The sequence below is a fragment of the Sinocyclocheilus rhinocerous genome, unplaced genomic scaffold (assembly GCF_001515625.1).
Source record: "Sinocyclocheilus rhinocerous isolate Xijiao unplaced genomic scaffold, SAMN03320098_v1.1 scaffold693, whole genome shotgun sequence".
NCBI lineage: Eukaryota > Metazoa > Chordata > Actinopteri > Cypriniformes > Cyprinidae > Sinocyclocheilus > Sinocyclocheilus rhinocerous.
The window spans coordinates 141,163-156,283 of record NW_015654933.1 but is presented as its reverse complement, the minus strand read 5'-3'; the positions used below and the strand labels follow the sequence as shown (position 1 = coordinate 156,283).

General features: G+C 41.6%; 2 protein-coding genes and 1 long non-coding RNA gene across 4 annotated transcripts in view; 1 reads left to right on the top strand and 2 right to left on the bottom strand.

The window, feature by feature from the left end:
- The window catches only part of homer1 (homer scaffold protein 1), a 14,110-nt gene extending 6,469 nt beyond the window's left edge, over positions 1-7,641 (bottom strand). The window contains exons 1-7 of one of the 2 annotated variants that reach the window (XM_016524574.1): positions 7,494-7,641; positions 5,236-5,392; positions 3,070-3,201; positions 2,904-2,987; positions 2,769-2,801; positions 1,161-1,294; positions 591-750 (exon numbers count right to left, since the gene is read on the bottom strand). In XM_016524574.1, coding sequence (XP_016380060.1) covers positions 591-750; positions 1,161-1,294; positions 2,769-2,801; positions 2,904-2,987; positions 3,070-3,201; positions 5,236-5,392; positions 7,494-7,498 — 705 coding nt within the window. In that variant the 5' untranslated portion in view covers positions 7,499-7,641. The remainder of the gene's footprint in view (positions 1-590; positions 751-1,160; positions 1,295-2,768; positions 2,802-2,903; positions 2,988-3,069; positions 3,202-5,235; positions 5,393-7,493) is intronic. The other variant, XM_016524575.1, reaches the window with a different exon arrangement.
- Positions 7,642-9,072: 1,431 nt separating this feature from the next.
- Positions 9,073-12,983, top strand: LOC107717742 (cardiomyopathy-associated protein 5-like). The gene is made up of 2 exons (XM_016524573.1): positions 9,073-9,581; positions 10,897-12,983. The coding sequence occupies exons 1-2, from the start codon at positions 9,475-9,477 to the stop codon at positions 12,812-12,814; spliced, it is 2,025 nt and encodes a 674-aa protein (XP_016380059.1). The 5' UTR covers positions 9,073-9,474; the 3' UTR covers positions 12,815-12,983.
- A 1,143-nt stretch (positions 12,984-14,126) lies between these two features.
- LOC107717744 (uncharacterized) lies at positions 14,127-15,033 on the bottom strand. The gene is made up of 2 exons (XR_001637339.1): positions 15,002-15,033; positions 14,127-14,804 (listed from the first exon to the last, which is right to left on the bottom strand). It is a non-coding gene; the product is annotated as an uncharacterized LOC107717744 (long non-coding RNA).
- Positions 15,034-15,121: the final 88 nt, after the last annotated feature.

Sequence of the window (15,121 nt, the reverse complement as noted above, 5' to 3'; positions counted from 1 at the left end):
TTTTTATCAAATACTACATCTGGATCATATTCAGTACTATTATCAAAGCAAGGATGCAGTAGATGGCTTCCATCAGCGCTCCCAAAGCTTGCACAGGCCTTTCCCACTTTCTGGATCCACATTTCACTTGTTAACATTAGTCAGTTTTCATTTATATGCGGTTAGTGTCGATGATCGCATTATTTTTCATATGCATATGCTTACATATTAGATCGCTCGTTTCTGCGTCTTCCTGGTCTGTGTTTTTGATCGAGAGTTTCTAGACTCATTCAGGAGATGCGTGATAGCGCCCCCTAGCGTGAAAACACGGAAACCCGGAAAATCCCGTGTTTGGCAGAACTCTCCTTCCTCTCTATATCTCAGGATTGGATGGACCCAATATTTCCTTTCTTTTTGTCTTAAGAAGCGAAAGGACAACAAAATCATCCTCACTGCTTGAAGACTCCATTTAGGGATTAATACGCATATGAAAAAACGCATACGAAAATTTGGGACTCTGTGTGCAAGGAGCTTTTGTCCTAGTGGCATGATGAGTGAGCGGATCTGAAAGACTGGTGATATGTCTTTGGTTTATGTTTGCTGAAGCGGACCCGTTTGTGCAGTCGCTCGGCCTCGTCCTGATACGCCGCCAGCTGCTGCTTCCACTGCTTGACGTTAGCCGTGGACTCCAGCAGCGCCGCCGTTAGCTTAGCATTATTCCCCTTCAGAGCCGCCAGCTCGGCCTCCCAGTGCTTGCTGATGGACGTGGAGCTGGAAGAGTTAAAGTCGTTTCATGTAAAGAGTGTAAAAAACACATCCAGCGCTCAGATGCAGAAACTCATTCTGAACATCATGTGACTGAATCTCACAATAATAAACATCAGATGATCCCCAGTAAAGCTCCGCTGCCAAACGCTGTGATTGTCAGAGACGCGATCGGCTCCAAGAGCTCTGCATGAGAAATGATTGAAGCGCGTTTGCATCTGTTTTTGACGTCTAACACAGGGTTTAATGTAACAGCGGTATGTGAAATATAAACACATTATCAACATGCAGACGCTCATTTCACACCAGAATAAGTGTGCGTGTGTGTGAGAGAGAGAGAGAGAGAGAGAGAGAGAGAGAGAGTGTGTGTGTGTGTGTGAGATTGAGTGTGTGTGTGTGTGTGTGTGAGTGGTCACCTGTGGGGGAAGGGCACAGTGTTGATCTCGGCGCGGCTCTCGGTGTTGAAGGCTGTGTCGGGGGTCACTCTCTCGTCCGTGCCGTTGATGCTCTCTGGAGTCACAGGAGACTGAAGGTCACCCATCGCTGATTCCTGTCACACGATCAACACAAACACACCTGATTCAGATCAGAAACACACACGTCTGGCTTCCTCTTGAAACAGAACATCATGTTCTCAAACACAGTTCAGGTGCAGAGCTCGATCTCAGCAACAGAACCTCAAGCAGATCTGCAGATCAAACCTAACATAAAATAACCTCATTCTGTTCAGAAGCAGCACAAAATCAGCTGATTGTCAAGACACACTTAAACCTATTTCACAATTTCAATAATATAATGTTTTGCTTTGCATTTAGTGTTAATCCTGTCAGCTGTGTTTTAATTTAGTCTCAGTTCTGTCAGATGACTGTTAGTTTTTATCCTATTCTATCAAACTCTCCTGTTTTTTGTTTAGTCAAGTTTCAGTTGACTGAAAGTCTAGTTTTAGTCAGTTAAAACATAGTTAGTCATTCTGCATAATAATAGTTAAACGTTTGCTCATGATTATGATGTTTTGATCATGATTTGATCAGAATTATTGCACTTTTACTGATAAGCACAAATCAAGAGACTGTCAACTGCTTTATTTAACCTCATCTAGTCTCCTGGTTTATTATATTATCATAAATATAAACTCTACATTATGAAAAATGGTTGCCAGGTTGATAAGATAAAGTAAAACACACACAAGGTGTCCTTTTAAGACAGATGCTCTGATTAGGGTCAAACTCTAGACATCTGGCAACCGCAAGCATGTTTTTGCTCTGGTTATTATATTGTACAGCATTTTGGTCAACCTTGGTTTTTTAATTAATAAATAAACATTGACTGATTCTTCATTAAACTACAACTACGTCTTGTTGATGTTTGGAAAAAAGTTTGTCATGTATTATCATGACAGCTTTTTTAATGAAATGAACACTAGTAGCGAGTGAGAACTGATATTTGTCTTATTTAACATTTAATTATTGCAGGTTTGCGTCATATTCTGAGTTTGCATTTGACTGTTTTTATTGATTGTGAGGAACACTGAATGTGTTTGTGTGCAGGTGAGATGAGTAAACACATGTTGATATTTAGTCTAGAACTACAGTAAGATCATGTTCACACACAACACTCTGCACTTACTCCTGATTTCTGTCACCATGGCAACACCAGAGCTGTCACTCAACACATGGAAACAAAGTAACTGCTGTTACTTGTTTGAAAAAGTAACTCAGATATTTCCTTCTAAATTTAAAAGTAATGTGTTACTTTACTAGTTACTTCAAAAACTCGCGTTACTTGTAATGCGTATACAGCACTGATCACGAGTAAAGCAGAGCAACACGGATGAAAGCCTTACCTTCACTGGCGTCCGAATCTGTGCGTTTCAGAGAATTAAACAACATCATGAGAGAAAAGACACTGTACTCATCAACACTGATCAGAGCGCAGCAGGAGAGTGTTTGGGCCGGTTTGGCTGGGTTCTGGGTTTTGTTTGGGTTTGGAGGATTTAAGGATGTTCTGACGGATGATCTCCTTACCTTCAGGCGCGGGAAACACGAGACGGGTTTGCGCTTGAGACACAGAGCGAGCGAGGGTGTCAATAGTCTGAAGTACACACACACACACACACACACACACACAGCTGGTCTGTGCTGGTTTAGTGCGGTTTATACCTGTGAGGGTGAGCTGGTTAACTCCTGAGATCTCTCTTTGGCTAACCGCGCCGCTTCTTTGAACTCTGCAAACTTGTCAGCAAACTGCAGAGAGAGAAACCAGCACAGACGCGTCAGGAGACGAGGACGGGGATCTGAGAGAAGCTGGGTCTCGGTCCGGACTCACTTTGCTCAGATGGGCCTCGGAGGAGAAGCCCAGGCCGTAGACGGTGTTAGCCCGACTGTCTGCCCACTGACCGAACTTGTGTGAGGTTTTGGTGAAGCTCATGTTGGGGGTGATGGTGCTGTTGATGATGGCCTGCAGGAAACACAAGATCATTCCAGTTTGAGGAGAAAATGAAAGGAGACACAAAGAAATTCACCTAAATTAAAGCGAGTTTATGACTAAGACAAGAACAAATATCTGCCAATGAGTGCAGAACAACTAATTCAAAGAGAAAACAAGCTGCTTTTTCTCAGTTCTTGTTTTCAGCATAAACTCACTTTTGATCAGTGTCTCAGAAAACAAGACTTGTGTTCATTCTGCACCTCCAGTAAATGTGTCACGATTTAATGAAAACTTGGAAAATATTGAGGAAGATATTCATTGTTTGCAGTGCATGCAACATTTAATGTCCTAAATGTAAGACTTTCTGCTCTGGTTTATGTGTGGAAGGGTGAATTCTCAAGCGTCTCAAAGAAGAAGGTTTTTGCAAACTGGGCTTCATGAGTTGAAGAAAAGCTAGTAATTAATCATTAAAAGGTCATATTGAAATAAATATATAATGCTGAAAATACGTGCATGGCATGTGGCCATCAAACAACCGTCATTAAACGATCAGATTACTCTGTACAATACTGTTTTATTTGGTAACTACACAAAGAATGAAAGAATTTTTACTCTTAAATTTCTAGTAAATTTCACAGATAATTACAAAGAAATGACGAGGAACTCACTGAATAAAACTGAAATCGTATTTTCTTGTAAAATGTACTCTAATAATCTTTGTTTTGGTAAAAAACGATTTTTTTTTTTTTTTTAAAGTAAACATTTTTTAAATTAAATTCAAGTTTATTTGCATAGCACTTTTCACGATACAAATCGTTGCAAAGCAGCTTTACTATGGAGACAGATCAGCCTCAAAAATAACACATTTGCAAAACAAAATTCATAAATGCACAGCACAATTTACATTTACAAAATCCGATTCGTAAATTCAAAACACAATTCATAAATACACAAGTAAAAGCATAAATATTTCCCCAAATGCTCACACAAATGCATCTTACCTAAATAAATTTAAAATGTTTACACAAATATGTATATATCAAGTTCTTGAATTAATTTCCATCACACATTTATGAATGATGTTACATGTATTTATGGATCGTTGAATCTGCATTTGCAAATCGTCACATGTGCGTGGACTGCTTTGAATTTGTGTGCGGTATTTTTGAGACCTTCCTGGCAGGTTAAGATTCATAAATATCTTTTTTTGGAGGATGTTCCGTTCAGCCAATCGCGGTGAGCTTTTAATCCACCAATCAAAACGCTCTTTACTGAACAGACTCAAGAAGCTCAACGCTGTGCTTGTACTGTGCATTGTTTATATGATCGTGTCCTTGATGTAAAGACATTTTAATGGGCAGTGTTGGGCAAGTTACTCTGAAAATGTAATTACATTACTGATTACTGATTACTCCTTTTAAAAGTAATCATATTTATGTTTTTACTTGTGTATTTATGAATTGTGTTTTGAATTTACGAATCGGATTTTGTAAATGTAAATTGTGCTGTGCATTTATGAATTTTGTTTTGCAAATGTGTTATTTTTGAGGCTGATCTGTCTCCATACTTTACAGAAAATTAAAGTTTCTACATTGTATTTAGCATCAGTAGTATTTGTTAAAACCAATGCATTGTGACCTAACATTATCAAAACAAACAATGAACTACATTTTTATTAATTAACATTAACAAATGCTGTTAAAAAAAAAGCGTTCCAAACCTGTATGAGTTTCTTTCTTCTGTTGAATATAAGATATTTTGAAGAATGTGTGTAACCGAAGAGTTGCCGGTAGCCATTGACTTTCAGTGTGCTTTCCATACTATAGAAGTCTGGCTACCGGCAACTGTTCGGTTACCGATATTCATCAAAATATCTGATTCTGCGTTCGACTGCAGAACGAAACTCAAACAGGGAGAGTGACTGATGACAGGATTTGTGTGTTTGGGTGAACGATCCCTTTAACTAATGTTAACCAAAGAGACTGTACAGTGCTCCCAATCACTGAAACACGGATCTAAAAGCTGACTGGGACTGATGTTTGAGCTCAGCGGGGATGGGCTGACCTTTGACCCGTCGAGGCTGATGATGCGGTACACGGTGCGCGTGCTGTCGTAGAAGTAGGACACGGTGACGGAGTGTTTGCTGGTGGGAACCCAGTTCTTCTTGGTGCTGGGGTCGATCTGGAAGACGTGCGCTCTGGTGCTGAAGATGGGCTGCTCTCTGCAGGAGACACAGACACACAGCTGCAGTGCATGATGGGAAAGCACAGTACCCACAATCCCCCGTCAGATCAGCTGAGAAGGCTCAGATTAGGACTCGTGCTGGATTAGGAAGGATTTTCTGGACAGAATAACCGTTAGCGCGTGGCTTTAGTCCGGGACTATAGTTAATCTGCGCCGCAGTTCATCTGGAGGATCATCAGACACACGGAAATCCCAGCATGCAAAGCGACGGCAGCTTCCCTGTTCCTTCAGAACATCTTATCTGACCACAGATCCATCATGAGACAACAATCACAGTTAATCACAGTCACAGAGGTCAGAGGTCACGCTCACACACACGCACATATAAACACACACGCACACACACACACTCTCACACACACACTCTCTCTGTCTGTCTCTCTCACACACTCACACACACACACACACTCACATATAAACACACACTCTCTCTGTCTGTCTCTCTCACACACTCACACACACACACACACTCACATATAAACACACACTCTCTCTGTCTGTCTCTCTCACACACTCACACACACACACACACTCACATATAAACACACACACACACACTCACACACTCTCTCTCACACTCTCTCTCACACACACACTCACACACACACTGTCTCTCAGTCTCTCTCACACACACTCACACACACACTCTCTTATAAGAGTGTGTTTATAACATATAAACACACACTCACACACTCTCTCTGATGAACGTGGACAGAACGATTGTGAACGAGCTGAATGTGGGTCTCCAGTGTCTCTCAGCATTAATGAAGCGCAGCTCTTAATTAACACACACTCAATCACGCTGTAATTAATCACATTCACAGAGAATGGAAGCGGATCGGTGTGGATCACGTGAGAGTTATTTAAACGCTTAGTTCATCCCTCTGTCATGGTTTACTCACTCCAAACCTGTTCTAAAAATGAAAAAGGAACTAAAAATTAGAGATTCTGAAGACAGCCAGGTTTGGAAGGACATGAGGACGAGTATACAGTTTGTACAGTATAAAAACCATTACGCCTATGGGATGTCCCCACTTTTCACAAAAACAAACCTGTGTGTGTGTGTGTTGTGTGTGTGTGTGGATCCACAGGAGGAAATCAGCTCTTATCACACACGACTGATACTGCATTTGACTACAAAACACCGGACCATTGTTCAAACACGTGTGTGAAAACACGGCTTTTACATCAGGATCTCTCTCTCTTACACACACACACAGGCCAAGGGTGAGACGGTCCATCTGCTCACAGTGCAGTCACCGCCCCACCAATCACACGGTGGCACGACACGATCACTGCACACACACACACCGCAAGCTGTTTGGACTCTCATTCTGACGGCACCCATTCACTGCAGAGCATCCATTGCTGAGACACTGATGCAGTGCTACATTTCTCCAAACCTGATGAAGAAACAAACTCATCCTGATCTGGGATGAACTGAAGGTGAGCACATTTTCATTTTTGGCTGAACTATTCCTTTACGAACAGGAAACGTGTACAGTAAACCCACGTCTATCTAAACTATTGAAATATTAACTTAAAATCGAATTAATTTTATCTAAAAGAGGTTTGGCTGATAAACAGGTTTGCGGATCGCTGATCTAGAACGAGACACTTAAGAGAACCATACAGAAACACATTCAACGACTTCACGGTGACGTCACGGGCAGTGATGACATCATCTCGGCCTCAGCCAATCGGCGTGCAGCAGCGCAGAGTCCTCTGACAGCTGCTTCGTTCTGTCCGGTTTGAGAGAAGCACACTTCAGATACGGCGGCTATTTTTGGCCCTGCTTTGGAAAACTGGAGGGAAAACGCAGTAATACAACACTGACTGATCTCGTGCATGCAAATCACAAATCTCCACCGAGTCCATAATCTTCTGTGAAGGATCATGAAACCAACCCTCACAAGCTCCTCCAGGACTTGAGGACCCAGAGTGTTCTGAACATGAACATGAACATGAACAGACGATCCATCACCACAGCGTGCAGTGATTCAATCAGATCAGAGTAACGTTACTGTCATCAATGAAGCAGCAGCTGTAGTAAACACAGTAAGAGCATGGTAACATACCCCATTTTGCTGGCTCACAGATCTGCTCGCGTTGATGCTGAATTTGAATCAAAGTGATTCACTCCGACAGGACGCGAGTCGCTGCGCTCGGATGCTGAACGCCGCTGTTCATGATGAAGATGATGATGAAGACGACGAGTAATGTCCTGCAGACGAACACACACATGCAGCCGTCGCTGGAGCTCCAGATAGGGATGCACAGTGATGCTGCCGCCGGATCTTCATCCTCCTCCTCCTCCTCCCGCGGCGATCAGACGGTTCCAGCGCGATCTATCGGGTGATTTATTTCATCGACGCGTCACATCTGTCGCTCCGTCCTGCTGTCTGTCATCCCGTTTATCATCTCCGCGCGACGTCATCACGCACGCACCCGCGTCACTCCCCCAACTCTGACGTCACGCACAGTGCACGTGTTCCGTCACTTCCGGCTGCGCAGCTGTTCACACAAACACTCATCCATGATCTTCTGCCGGCTTCACTGCAACAGAACTAATGTGCCATTCATCTGGAATCAATCGTCATTATTAATCAGCTCAGTGATCCAGAGACAGATCGTGACTCATTTATCAGGTTACACTGTAAATAGTAATAAGGCTGAATAATACCAAATTACAACAACAAAACACCTCGGTCCGGTAATGAAGAGCAATTAGCTGGTTAGTGCTCCAACTGACAATTACTACACACACACACACACACTCTCTCTCTCTCTCTCTCACACACACACACACACACACTCTCACTCACTCTCTCTCTCTCACACACACACACACACACACACACACAGAGGATGTGTAAGTGTCTGGTTTCACCCTGATCTCTCTTACACACACTCATAACTGCAGTGACAGGCATCAGCAGGTGATTCAGTGAACATGTGAGAATCACACAAACCCTGAGCTGCATCTGCTTTTCGCTCGATCATAGATTTATACTACATATTTTTAGACTTTCAACAGGTTTTGATTGATTTTCTTGGTTTTCTTTCATCCTGTCCTCTTAAAAATCACTATCACAGTTTGTAAAAAAAAAAAAAAAAAAATGAAGTATAAAAGCTTTTGAAGATCAAATGGATCTTGTGTGAAAAGCTTCTGTGACCCACACCTACCTATCTCACACATTTTCATTTATAATTCTCTTTGTTAATTGTTGTCGTAGCTTTAAATACTTCCTTTGTTGGTACGTTGTTTGATTCAGTTTGTGTGTTGTCTTGAGTGGATTAATAAAACCGATTTAAGCAGTTGTGTTGTTCACTCATTATGTTTGTTATGTTACCTTTTTAAATTCATCAGAGGGAAGGTCGTAACAAAGTGGGGGCTCGTCCGGGATGTGAACCCAGGACTTCTATAAATATTTTAGAACTCAGAATTTATTTATTTTTTTACAATTTTAAAATGCTTTTTCTTACATTTTTACACTTTCCATAACCATGTTAAACCTAAATATGTCACATAAGAATCTCTTGTTGGCATTTAAAAAGATGTAAAAAGATGTAAAGGTAAGAAACAGCCATAGCATGTTAAACTGCTGCAACATAACCTAATTTCAGAATGGGTGAATATTTGACTTGTAGCCCGTAATAAGCACCTAGTCTGTTTTCCTTCGACTCGTCATGACCTGCAGCGCCTCTGAGAAGCTCACGTATCTGTGAAGTATTTTTAGGTTTCGCAGGTTGATGCAAAAAACCCAATCCCTGCTTTCATAATGTGACACCAGGATCGCAAAGTTAAACTCTGGACAGCCTTGCTGAGGATGGGCTGATAAATCTTCAAGCACAATTAAAATTTCACCTTTTGAGGATGACTGGCCCCTGCGAGTAGATGCAGCGTGCCTCACTGCGTTCTGCAGAAAACGGGACGCCGCGTCAGGCTATTTACAGATAATGCTGAGCAAGAGAAAGTTCCCACAGCTGAAATGACACGAAGAGAGCGACCCGTTCGCCTGCAAAGCGCCTCTGATTAATGCAACCTGCAACAAAAAAATGGAAACGATGGAAATAATGGATCCAGAGAGCCAGATGACAGCACTGTTGGACGACACGCTGGCAGAAGAACAGCTAAACGACGAGCTGGAGGATCTGAGCAACAGGTGAGAACCTCAAACACACATTAGAGAGTGTTTAATGTTTTTTTAAGAAGTCTCTTCTGCTCACCAAGCCTGCATTTATTTGATCCAAAGTACAGCAAAAACATTAAAACTTTGAAATATTTTTTACTATTTAAAATAACTGTCTTCTATTTGAATACATGTTAAAATTTAATTTATTCCTGTGATTTCAAGGCTGAATCATTACTCCAGTCACATGATCCTTCAGAAATCATTCTAATGTTCTGATTTGCTGCTCAAAAAACATTTATTATTATTATTATTATTTAGTGCTGTCAAATGATTAATCGCATCCAAAATAAGTTTTGTTTACATAATATATGCGTGTAGTGTGTATATTTACTATTTATATATACAATACACACATGCATGTATATATTTCAGAAAAATATGTTATGTTTGTATATTATATTTATATATAATATAAATTATATGAATATAAATATATACATGTAAATATTTTCAAAGTATATAGTGTATGTGTGTGTATTGTATATATACATAATAAATATACACAGTACACACTCATATATTATGTAAACAAAAACTTTTATTTTGGATGCGATTAATCGTTTGACAGTATTATTATTATTATTATTATTATTTCGGTCGATACGATATAATTCCGATATCGATATGAACACTATTTATCTGAAATAGTAATCTTTTGTAACATTATAAATGTCTTTATCATCACTTTTGATCAATTTAAAGCATCCCTGCTAAATAAAAGTTTCTATTTCTATCAATTTATATAATTTCTTTCTCAAAAAACGAAAAATTATACTGACTCCAAGCTTTTGAATGGAATAGTGTATAATGTTACAAAAACTTTTTATTTCAGATAAATGCTGATCTTTGGATCTTTCTATTCATCAAAGAATCCTGAATAAAATGTACTCAACTGTTTTAAATACTGTTACTGTTTTAAATCGTGATAATAATAATCAGAAATGTTTCTCGAGCAGCAAATCAGCATATTAGAATGATTTCTGAAGATCATGTGACACTGAAGACTGGAGTAATGATGCTGAAAATACAGCTGCGCATCACAGAAATACATTACAGTTTAACAGATATTCACATAGAAAACAGCTAATTTAAACAGTACAAATATTTCACAATTTTACTGTTTTGGATCAAATAAATGCAAGCTTGGTGAGCAGAAGAGACTACTTTAAAATCATTAAAAACCTTTTGACTGGTAGTGTAGCTACTGTTAGCATGACGTTTCCAACATAAGATCACAAATATCAGTTTGTTACTAATGATATGCTTAATGTTAAATACCCTGCAGTTTGAGAGAGGTGGTCCAGGATGGTGCGGTCAAGCCGAAGCTCCACTGCCTGATGATGGATCCGTCCTTCTCGATGGTGACGGTCCAGAGCGAGGACAGCGGGATCGTTTGGGAAACCGCTTCCAGCCGCTGCTCCACACCCTGGGCCTCCGAGTTCAACTCGCTGGCCTCCGAACCCGGATACAGCTGCTGCGGCTCTGGAGCGGCCGGCAGGATCGTCTTCATTATGGATGAAGAACTGATGAGCAGAAGAAAGAGGAAGCCAAAGTCTGAGAAATCAAAGATGCTTCCTCAGGTCAGCCACGAGATCCTCGCTGAAGCAGAGAGACCAGCCATGGTGGAAGTGTCCCTGCCGAATGTGACACGGGAAGAAGGAACAGACGAACACAAAACAGCTGATCTCAGAGAAGAAAAGCACCAGCGTTTGTTCAGTCTCGTCTCTGAAGGATCTGAGATACTAAACATCATCGCTCCGCCGAGAGTCTCCACCGTGGATGAAGAGGACAGCAAAGATCTGGAAGATAACTTGTATTACCTCGAGGAGACGCCTGCTGTGAAATCCGCAGAGATCCCGGACGAACCTGAGCTGGACTTTGAGACTGTAGAGACGGAGAAGAGCGTTTTATTGATACCAGAGCCTGTTGTCCCGTCTATCCAAATATCCCGAAGAGGACAGACGACCGAGGACTACTTTGAGAAGTTCACGCTCCTTGACCATCAAGCTCCATCAGGAGCAGCACCAGTAGAAGAAGCCCAATGGGAGACAGAGGACAAGGTCACAGAAGAAGATGGTCCTGAAGCAGAACCAGGACCTGGACTTTCTGGAGTCTCCTCAGCTGTGAGTATGCTAGACATTTCTGGCGAACACTTGGACGATGTGTTTTACGGCGGAGGGAGCGAGCCACCTACTGCTGCAAGTGTTAGTGAAAAGGAAAGAGAGCTTTCCAAATCCTCTCTGAAGGAAAGCGGAAGCGCCTTGTTTGGAAGCGAGGAGTCGGTTCTCACTCCCATATACCTTCCCGAAGGTCCTCCGAAAATCATTGACCCCAATTTGCTCGAGGAGCCCAAAGCCTTGGCGTTTCTCTACTCGGACTTGTACGCAGATGCCGTCGGAACCAGAAAGAAGCAGGACGATGACGTCGAGAGCGTGACCTCCGAGAAATCCTTCCACAGTCAAGCTTCCGACTCTGAGGACAGAGGCTATCTGGAGAAGTTTGTGCTCAAGGTTGAGACTCTGGCTGACGTTGTTCCTGAGATAAGCCCAGAGGAACGGCATGACCCTTTCAGACTCGCCGGGTACGTGGCACACCACAAAGAAGAAGTGGACAATCAGGCAGAAGAGCAGGAAGAGATCACGGATTTCTTTAGGAACAGTGCATCTTCATCGCCCTGTGAACCTGTCGACTTCGAGCAGCTGGAGAAAGAGGAAAAGATCGAAGCGGTCAGGACGCCTCGGGTCACTTTCAAAGACGAAGCACCAAGGAATAAGACCGAACAGGCGAGCGATCGTCCATCGCTGGCTGACGACACAGACTTTGAGTTTTTACCGGTTGAAATAAGCGAGGATTGTCCGGCGTGGGAGGAAAACTTGCCGACGGTTGCGGTAAAATCGACACGCACAGATTTCGACCTAAGACAAAAACCAAAGTCAGTAAGTGAGAAAAGCTGTCCAGCGCCAATCCAACCTCAAAAAAACACAGTCAGACCCATAATTCCACACCACAAACCCTTCCTGGATCTGAGCCCGCTGCTGCACGTCCAGACCGAGACCGAAACACCAGACGCTGAAGAGGAGAAAGAGAACACAAGCTCTGCAGAGGTCAGTAATCAGGACTGTGCGGTCTCCGGAGACTCTACAAGAGAGAATCCCACAAATCTGCTGCATGAGGACGCTGCTGAAGCTCCAGCTGCAGTGTGAGGTTTGAGCCTCGCTGATTCGCTGGCTTGACAATGAGTGATCCGTTAGCATCTGCGACCGTCCTTCAACAAAACAGAAAACGAGCAGAACGTTATCAGGAGTCTCTATGTCTGTCGTGGTCAGTGTCGGGGGGAACGCATTACAAGTAACGCAAGTTACGTAATCAGATTACTTTTTTCAAGTAACTAGTAAAGTAATGCATTACTTTTTAATTTAGAAGGAAATATCTGAGTTACTTTTTCAAACAAGTAACAGCAGTTACTTTGTTTCCATGTATTGAGTGACAGCTCTGGTGTTGCCATGGTGACAGAAATCAGGAGTAAGTGCAGAGCGTTGTGTGTGAAGTACTGTAGTTCTAGACTAAATATGAACATGTGTTTACTCATCTCAGAATGCAAACTCAGAATATGACGCAAACCTGCAATAGTTAAATATGTTAAATGCAGATCCTGTACAGTATATGACTGTAGAAGCCTAATAAACTGTGTTTGTGAGAGTATATGTACAGATTACAACTCAACTCCACAGCTGAAAACAAGTAAATGATTAAAAAAGGTATAATGTATAATAACCAGTGCTTAAATGATGTACATATGGTTATAACAGTCAAATATACAAAACAATGTGCATGTATCTTCTCTGTATTAATCACTCGAGTAAGTAATACGAGTCTTACCTTCGGTCCATAGAGAATCTGATGCTCTTGAGTCCAGATCCGCTTTTAATTCGGTTCGGATATCTTCACTTTACAGAGATCCAGGCATTAACCATAACGTCATGAATCAAGTGCATACATGTTCTTTTTTCAACAGATGTCTTTATACAAATGAGGGAAAACCGTATCTAACATTTTCCCACAAAGATTTTGCAAGTAAAAGCTTTTAAACCTTTTTAAGAGACCAGTAACTCCCTATAAAACGATTTGCAACAAAAAATAAATGAATAAGCATAAAAGAAATGAATTCTTCAGGGAAGTCACTTTTGCTGATATTGGAGTTTCGTAATATTCTGTATTTGATGATTTTATAAAGTTAAAAGAATTCAAGAAAGATCGTAAGAGAGATTGTTAAATTCTGTCGAAGTGAATAACAGGCCTCTTTTACACACACACACACACACACACACACACACACACACAAAGATCTTGCAACAGCAGACAAAGCACAGATATTGAAATATTAAAATATCCCAAACTGTTCCCACACCAGGAGTGTTTAACTTCAGAATGTAAAGATAATCACATACACAGCCGTTTCACTGATTTAAAAACACACCTGATGAGCCGAGATAATATAATGACACTGGAACAGAGTGTTGGACAACTATTATTATTATTATTATTATTATTAATCTCTCTTTACACCCAGTGTTGTGTGGACATCTTACTTCAGTACATCATGGTTTTATTGCAGTTCAGAATCGTGTAGAAAAACAAGCGCCTCGTTAAACAGCACAAACCTGCAGATAAACCATCATCATCATCATCATCATCATCGTTCCAGGAGATAAACATCTGATCCCGCTGCCAGTCGATCACGTTCATCATGAGATTGCAAATAAAAAGTGAATATGATTAAAAATACAACATAAGAAGAATGATGAGCTCCCCAAAAGAGAATCGCTTTAATGACAGATGTGTGATTGAGTTCTCCGCCGGGACCTCGAGAGACTTCCAACCGGGAGTGTTTACAGTGATGCCATGAAAACATCCAGACGAGAACTTCCTTCCAAACGTGAACAGAGGAGCCTTGAGAAGATTCAGTCAAGCTTATATATCTCTCTGCCTCGAGACAAATAATCACGGTTGTTCCTTATAAAGACACGAGCAGAACGTCCTCACACACACATATATATACACACACACACACATTCGCTCGGGCACATTATCATTTACAAATAAAAACAAAGAAAAACACCCCTAGAATAACGCAGCTCTCACTGCTGTCCATGTGCAACACAGAAACGAGCCCGACACACACACACACACACACTCGTGAGCTCACTGTAGTGTGACGTGACAGACGTGTGTTGTAGGAGAGCAGCGTAACGTCCTCCTCGCGAACACACGGGTGTTTCTGTGCCGTCAGTGGCAGTGAAGAACATCACGCAGATGATGACCGGCGCTCCTTTACCTGCTGGTGTCCATCGGATCCTCCTTGAAGTTCTCACACTGCTCCATCACTTTACTGCACACACACACACACACACACACACACGCATGCATGCATGCATGCATACATGCATACATACATTAGGGATATGCCGGTATCAAATTTTCATGTTGCGATTAATTGCTAATGCTTTTAT

What these genes read in the sequence shown, in the direction of transcription:
- LOC107717742 (XM_016524573.1), top strand. Translation starts at nt 9,475, where the DNA reads ATGGAAACGATGGAAATAATGGATCCAGAGAGCCAGATGACAGCACTG. An exon ending in CTGGAGGATCTGAGCAACAG is followed by an intron (nt 9,582 to 10,896) that starts GTGAGAACCTCA and finishes AATACCCTGCAG; the next exon opens with TTTGAGAGAGGTGGTCCAGG.